Source organism: Osmerus eperlanus, unplaced genomic scaffold, assembly GCF_963692335.1.
Source record: "Osmerus eperlanus unplaced genomic scaffold, fOsmEpe2.1 SCAFFOLD_707, whole genome shotgun sequence".
Lineage (NCBI taxonomy): Eukaryota > Metazoa > Chordata > Actinopteri > Osmeriformes > Osmeridae > Osmerus > Osmerus eperlanus.
The window spans coordinates 4,519-12,125 of NW_026911225.1; the positions used below are offsets into that span (position 1 = coordinate 4,519).

The following is a 7,607-nucleotide window of genomic DNA, read 5'->3' on the forward strand; positions in this document are numbered from 1 at the left end:
AAGGCTGTTTGGATATTGTGCAATTGCTTTGCCGCTTGAAGCTAATAAGATCAAGCACACCACATAGCAACCGGCTCTGTGGAGACTATTGTGGGGGGAGGGGCCAAGGGGAAGAAGGGATTGAGGAGGAGAGGAGGAGGGGGGAGTGAAACAGAGAGAGAGGATGGGGGCTTGGCGTGTCTGGCTCTGCCAGGTGTCTCTTCCCTAGCCAGACCCCCCAAGAAATCTACGGCAGACTTTACCCACAACACCCACGTGGCACAGACAACCCCAGCAGCAGGACATCAGCTTCTCTACAAACAACAGCAATAACCCACTGTCTCTCTGCAGTGTCTCTGACTTCATCACACCAGTCAAATCACCTCCTCCCCACGACAACACTGACGGTCTGGAGGGGTGGGGGGGTGGTGTGGCCGTCGGTAGAACTGTCACACCACCTGTAAGCCTCTCGTCAGGTTAGTCAGGAGTTAAAATGGAACACGGAGCTGATTTGAGAGTGCTGGATGCGGGCCAATCAGAGCCTGTGTTCCACAGCAAACTGCCAAAGGTGCGTTCCCACCGCATCCTGTTTGTCTTTCCTCTGCGGTGCATCTTTCAACCCCCACCCCTACATTAACCCCCCCACACACACACACACCCATTGAGAGACCAGCTCTGCTAACATGTTCCTGCTTGGGTCCCCGGGAGGGAGACGGGCCGTGCAGGTTTCTTTCCGAGACGTTCAGCCCCTTTGTTTGTTTTCCGCCCCGAATGCATTTTCCGAAGAAGGATTGCATCGGGAGGCTCTGGAAAGAGGAGGCTTTGGAAAGTCCTGCGCCTCCATCTTGGTGTTCATTTCCACGAGGAAAAACAGCCTGCAGCTCTGTGGCTCTCCTGGGTCGTGTTTGCCACCTGCCACATTCTCTCTGCCCCGACGATGCCACCCCCCTCCTCCTCCCCCCCCCCCCCCCTCCTCCTCCTCCTTCTTCTGGAACACAATCATATTCCTTTCTGAGTGAGGACAGGTTCACTCATGTCGCCCAGTATCTGAGTTTATGGTGAGAGGTTTTAGTTAGCCTGTCGGTTAGCCTGTTAGCATGCCTGTTAGCATCTGTATAATGGTCTCCCAAGGGATCTGCGCTGTTTCCAAATGTCTTTGGAAATTGTCCCCTGTTGGTCTCTTGAAGGAAAAAGAGAATGACACAACAGACCCAAATCAACAGTGAATGTGATCATGGAACCTTTTTTATTTTTGCATTTTACTGTGTGATGAAGAAAACATGATACATTCTGAACCCGGATGAGTAAAAGAGATGGCATTTTAATCTGCTCTCATATCACAATATTCATCTATTTTCAGCTTCTTTTTTTCTACTCCTGTTTTTGAAAAGTAGGCTAGGTAGTTGCTCGCTGACAGCTTCCTGCGGTGTGTTTACTTTAGATAAGCAGAGATAAACAGCCCACAGGAGGTGACTGTCACATGCAGCGAACATCATGGCCTAGAGGGATCTGGAGACAAACCTAACATACCTAAACTATACCATCCCATTCTATTATTAACTCAGTCAATCTAGTTTTTATAACAGACAGATGTCCTTATGCAGTGGAATAAAATAATCCTAAATAGATTCATCAATACTACACAGACTGTGCATTAAAGCTGAATTATTTTTCTTACCGATGATGATGCCAAGTAGAGCATGTATTGCATGACATTATGAAAAACTGAACACCCAGCTATTCAGTCTGCATATGTAGTATGTACTACCTGTTATGTTTGGTATACAATTAGTATGAAGTATTAATTATGTATATAACAGTATGTACCCATTAGGTATAGTAAGTACTACTCATGAGGTGTTCGTACAGTGCATACTACTGTAAGGTTTGTGGACAGTATGTACTAACTAGTAAGGTATACTGTGGGTAAAGTAAGTACTACTGTTGGGTTTGTGAACAGCATGTACTACTTTCTGGAATGTGTACAGTTCAGTGTGTATATACTGATGGTGATATTATGGGGCCAGCAGGGCTCCCATGCCAGATGAACTTGCAGCAGACGCCAGGGTTCCCGTCAGAGCACTGAACTGGAAACACCACCAAACACAGTGTGAATGTGTTTCTGTTTAGGCCTGGAGGTGGTTAACTGCCAAACACTAAAATAACCACAGAGGTGCATCTCATTAGGTCACTCGCTGTGTGCCTGTCCCTAGGTTCGAGGGTGTGGGATGTGAGGTGTGGGGTGTGAGGTGTGGGGTGTGGGGTGTGAGGTGTGGGGTGTGAGGTGTGGGGTGTGAGGTGTGGGGTGTGAGGTGTGGGGTGTGAGGTGTGGGGTGTGGGGTGTGAGGTGTGAGGTGTGAGGTGTGGGGTGTGAGGTGTGGGGTGTGAGGTGTGAGGTGTGGGGTGTGGGGTGTGGGGTGTGGGGTGTGGGGTGTGAGGTGTGGGGTGTGGGGTGTGGGGTGTGGGGTGTGAGGTGTGAGGTGTGGGGTGTGAGGTGTGAGGTGTGAGGTGTGGGGTGTGGGGTGTGGATGGTGGGGTGTGGATGGTGGGGTGTGGCGTGTGAGGTGTGGGGTGTGAGGTGTGGGGTGTGGGGTGTGGATGGTGGGGTGTGGATGGTGGGGTGTGGTGAGGCTGGGGGCATCATCCGATCCATCTCCAGTCTAAACCTCCCACGCAGTCTGGGTCATCTGGGTACATAATGACCACCCATCTCAACAACCACAAACACACACTCACACTCCAGGATGTCACAGCATGAGTTCGGTCTGATTCAAACCCGTACGAACAGGCTTCCCAGAAACCTTGCAATTTGTAAACCACAAGACAATAAGTGTACCAGGAACAACTAGATAAACACGTTATGTAAGTTGTGGAGAACAATAAAGTGTCTTCAGTGTCACGCTATAGACACTCATTTGACTGAAGTCTACTTTGCACTCAAACCATTGAACACAGGAGACCTAGTTTTGGTAAAATATATACTTTTTATTTATTTCTTCATACAAAGAAATAGTATGAATGTTCAGTATTTAATTATCTAGAAACATCTGTTCCATTTTGCTCTTTCAACGTGTAAAATTAATTACTTTGAAGTACATACCACAAAATACTTGATTTACATGTATTTTCATTTTTTTTATACATACAGATCTGCTAGACTAAATATCATATGATATGTGGGGTAAGACAGACATCACAACATTTGCACATCTCTAGAGGGTTGAATAGAACTCAACCATACCCACTGAAGCAGCATGGATGGACACCATGGTTCCACAGTGTCAGAGACGCCCCAACTGTTACATCAACTGGACCAGAATTCCAATGCATTGCTCTAGCACTGGCAGGGCGAACGAGGGACATTTCCGAATGAGACAGCCTGTGCTAGCCAGGCAGCATAGAAGTTCTGCATAGAGGGACCAGGAGAAATGCTTTCATCATTGCACTAAGCGGGAGACGTCTTTTTGTCCACACACAATCATGGAAATGAACAAACTTGTCCCTGACACGAAACGTGAGATAACTCGAGAATCGAGGACAAACAGAACTCTGCAAACGCTCAAAGTTTCCCCGTTATCAGAGAAGAAGCCAAGCCAGGAACAAAAGCTCAATTAGGTTGAAGTTCTGTCGAAATGCAGAAAAACTGGATTTTGCCATTGGATTGGACGGTTAAGAGGCACATCATCATTTCAATTTCAAAATAAAGTACCATTGAGTTCACCATTATCTTCTCCCAAAGGTTCATTATTGGTGAAGCCTTCACATAGAACATAGGTGTTGAGGGAAAGAGAGTCAGAAAAGTGTACATTCGTTCTGGGATCTTGATGAACCTGGTGGTCTGCTGTGGTAGTCGACGAGACCTGAGGCTGTGTTCCAAAACCCACACTAACAGGTAGACTACAAATAGTATGCTCTTTCTACATAGCATGCTACTGTGCATACTGGGACACAGTTGGGTGACTTCCCAGGATTCCTTGCTTCCGCACACAACTTCCGCAAAGCACAGCACCGCATGGTTTTGTCTCTCATGCCTTTGAAATTGCAAACCACAATCTGCAAGGGTCTGGGTATGTATCGTACGTCTCGGAATCCTAGCCACAGACTGGTTCTCCCGCTTGCATATCAAGAATTCAAGTAGAAAGACAAACAAAAACAAAAAAACAACAAAGCGAAGCAATTACAAATGAAAAAGGAAAATGAAAAAGAAGATAGTCACTCAAGCTGTGTGAAACCTGATCTCAAGCTCCAGAACAACTCAAGAATGAGGAACATGTTTTTTTTGTGTTTTTTTGGCAACAAGTAGAAAGATGAGATGAGCTGTGGAAAATGAGCCATGTTGGGGTGATATGGTGAACGAGGCCCACTGTGGAGATCAAATGCACCCTCATGAACGCGTCCGTCTGATGATGACATCAGAGATGTCCCGGCCTGCGTCCCTGCCCGAGGCCGTTCCTGCTCACAGAACTTTAAAGAACAGGCCTCCCCCCTTTGATCTGCTGTCAGGGATCTGAGAGATGTTCTGCATCATTTCCTTTGATGAGGCGGCATCTCGCTGAGGCGGAGCGCTCGTGGTTTCTCTATCATCTCCATCTCCATCTCCATGCTCCACCTCGGAAAGATGGAAGCCAACTGCCTTCTGCCTCTCGCCAGCCGCCGCTCATCCGGCCGTGGAGAAACGAGTTCAGCAGGTGGTCTGCCGACCCAGTCGTAGGCCCGTGGGCTCCTCCTCAACAAATCAAAAGGCTCTCAAGGAAAATTCGATTGGGACTTTATTTGACCTTTGAACTCGTCGGTAAAGGGGCCGGTGTCTGGCTCTGAGCCAGCAGCACATCTAATGCGAGCGGGAGGGCGGGGAGCCGATCGATCGGACTCGGTTACATTACGAGATTAGCATAATGTCAACAAGGGGCCGTGTGCGCTCGCAAACAGGATTTGGCCTTTGATGGATGGGCCATTCATTAGTGCAGGCTGCGGGAGCACAGCCAGAGAAAGGCCAGGCATATACTTTAAGCATGAGTGACACAATGAGCACCAATTAGGTCTATTGATCTACCTGCTATTGACTGAATGGGACATCGGATCAGCTGGTCTGGCCAATGTGAGGGCAGGGAAAAAATAGGTCTGGGGAATAAAACATCACTGGACAGATGCAATGTTGCAAATGCTGCAGGAATCCCAGGATGCCAAGATTGAGAAGAAGGTGGAGGAAGAGGATGGCTGATGAACGTGAAGGGGAGGAGCATGTTGAAATCAGGATGCAGGTGGTCGCGGGGTTTCTCTCCACTGCTCTGTGGACAACGTACCCGTAAAATGATGCAGTTACACCTTTACCAACTGTGTTCATCTCGCATTTGGAAGCACCAACAGCCGGTCTGGCTTCACAAGACCAACAAAGGGAAGAGCAAAACAAAACTGAAACAACTGTGGAATGTTATTCAAACTAAAGGCGGGGCCAGATGTACAAAATATGGTTAGGCAGCTTAGTGAATTAATTGCTTAGAAATAAAAATAAATTATTATAAAATAGATTTCTGTACATTTTACATATATATATTTATACTGTAGCAACGTCTCCACATCTTTTTTTGCTGCTGAAAATTACACCAAAACAGCTTCACAACAAATAACATGTCCTCAGAATTTTCGTCAATCCCAACCAAAGTTGTGTCCGGTCATCTGGTAGAACTTCATGTTGAAAGGCCTGTAGAAGTCCCGTAGCCTCTGCACCACCTCAGGGTCAATGTTGGGGTGGGTCCGCCCTTTGGTTTTGCCCAGGCAGTGGGGCTTGCTGCTGCCTTCGGCCTTCTTGAGGCAGGGGAAGCCCTTGGTCTGGTTGAAGTAGAAGTGTTTGTCTGTGATGATCCTCTTGAGCCCCAGGAAGTCCTGCACGCGGCCCAGCTCTCCGGCCGGGTCGCTGATCAGTCTCTCCCCGCTCACAAACAGGATCTGGCCCATGGGGAAGTACTGGAGCCAGTTGTCCAGGTGCTTGGCGTAGATGCCGATCTGGATGGCCGACCAGGAGGTGTCGATGAGGCCCGTGGTCCTGTTCTTGAAGGTCAGGCTCTCGAAGGTGGGGATGTCGGGCTTCTTGGACAGCGTCTGGGTGTAGTCGGAGATGGCCCTGGTGACGGGGTCACGCACCACCACGATCAGCTTGGTGTCCCGGGACATGGCCGAGATCCTGGCCGGAGCCTCTCTGGTCACAAAGTAGCTGGGGGTCTTCTCCATGGTGATCTGGCCCTCCAGGGTCTTGGGCATCAGCTCCCTGAAGAGAGGAGAGGGAGAGAGATAGACAGAGGGAGAGAGGGAGGGAGAGAGAGAGGGAGAGAGAGAGAGAGGGAGAGAGAGGGGGGGAGAGAGAGGGAGGACACAGTTAGGAGAGTGCAAGGTGGAGGAACCCTCGCATAATGTAATCAAGCAGATGGGGAGAATAGTGTTCTGTAATCAATGAATCACTTACTAGGGCTGCTTGGCCCTATTACGGAGCTCAAACCTGATTAGCGCAGGCAGACCTCCAACATCAACAGTACTCACTCGCTAGATACACACACCCCAGGCAAAATACCTTCCCTTCACACACCAAAATTCAGATATTTTCCTCATTGCACATTCACCGACCACAAAATAACTCTGAATTGTTTAGAGTTAAGACCTACCAATTTAGGATGACTGTAATGTAACATTAATCCAATTTTGTAAAGTACGTTTTGCTAGAGGCCACTCCTCGCCACGACCACATGATGGTGTTACAATAACAATAAGTAATTTTTCTAGTTATTGTTATTGTAACAGCATCATGTGGCCGTGACGAGGGAGTGGCCTCCTGTCCTGTTTCTCTTCCTGTACCACTCGACTGGCTCCAGGTTGCCAGGCTTACTCTAAATCCCCCCTCTTTACACCGTTAACCACTTAGGAGCCAAACACAGCCCTGTTCACCTTTCACTGACTCTGCCTTAGGCATGTACACAATGCACAGCTTCGGACATGCGCCCGAGTTGAAAGGCGACTCGACTTGTTTCATAAAAAAGAAATCTGTTAGTAGTAAGGCGGGGGAGGCTGGGGTGGGGTAGGAGAGGTGGGTGGGTGGGTGTTTGGGAGGAGGGATACATTACATGCAAGACCTATGATCAAAAGCCATTTGAGAACCACTCGTTTTGAATTGAAAGTGAACGCGCTTTGCCGCCAAGCTGGCTTCAGGTTTCGGGGAACGCTGCCCAATCGTAGAGAGTGGATCATGACGAGGCGATAAGGGGGGCTTTGACGAAAACCCCAGCACATGGATCGTATCCTCTGTTCATGGCCTCGTGGCCCCTGCAGGAAACCCTGTGGCTGCCCTCCGTGATGTGGACATGGGATCACATGTGTTTCTGATGTTCGCTTGGAGGGAGGGTTCGTACAGTAGAACCGGAGATTACAGGTGCGTGCCCAAGCACGCTTGTCAGTGTACCTATCCAGGCAATGAGAGAGAGAGAGAGAGAGAGAGAGAGAGAGAGAGAGAGAGAGAGAGATGAGGAGAGAGAGAGAGAGAGAGAGAGAGAGAGAGAGAGAGAGAAGGAGAGAGGAAGAACGAGAGGGATAATAGAGAGGAGAGAGGAGAGAGAGAGAGAGAGAGAGAGAGAGGTAGAGAG

The 7,607-nt window shown here is 48.7% G+C and overlaps 1 protein-coding gene across 1 annotated transcript; it reads right to left on the reverse strand.

The window, feature by feature from the left end:
- Positions 1 to 2,953: 2,953 nt before the first annotated feature.
- On the reverse strand, positions 2,954 to 6,378 carry LOC134015781 (heparan sulfate glucosamine 3-O-sulfotransferase 3B1-like; the record flags this gene model as incomplete). Its single annotated transcript, XM_062455314.1, has 1 exon — positions 2,954 to 6,378. A coding segment is annotated over one exon (753 nt), but the record flags the coding sequence as incomplete, so codon positions are not given.
- Positions 6,379 to 7,607: the final 1,229 nt, after the last annotated feature.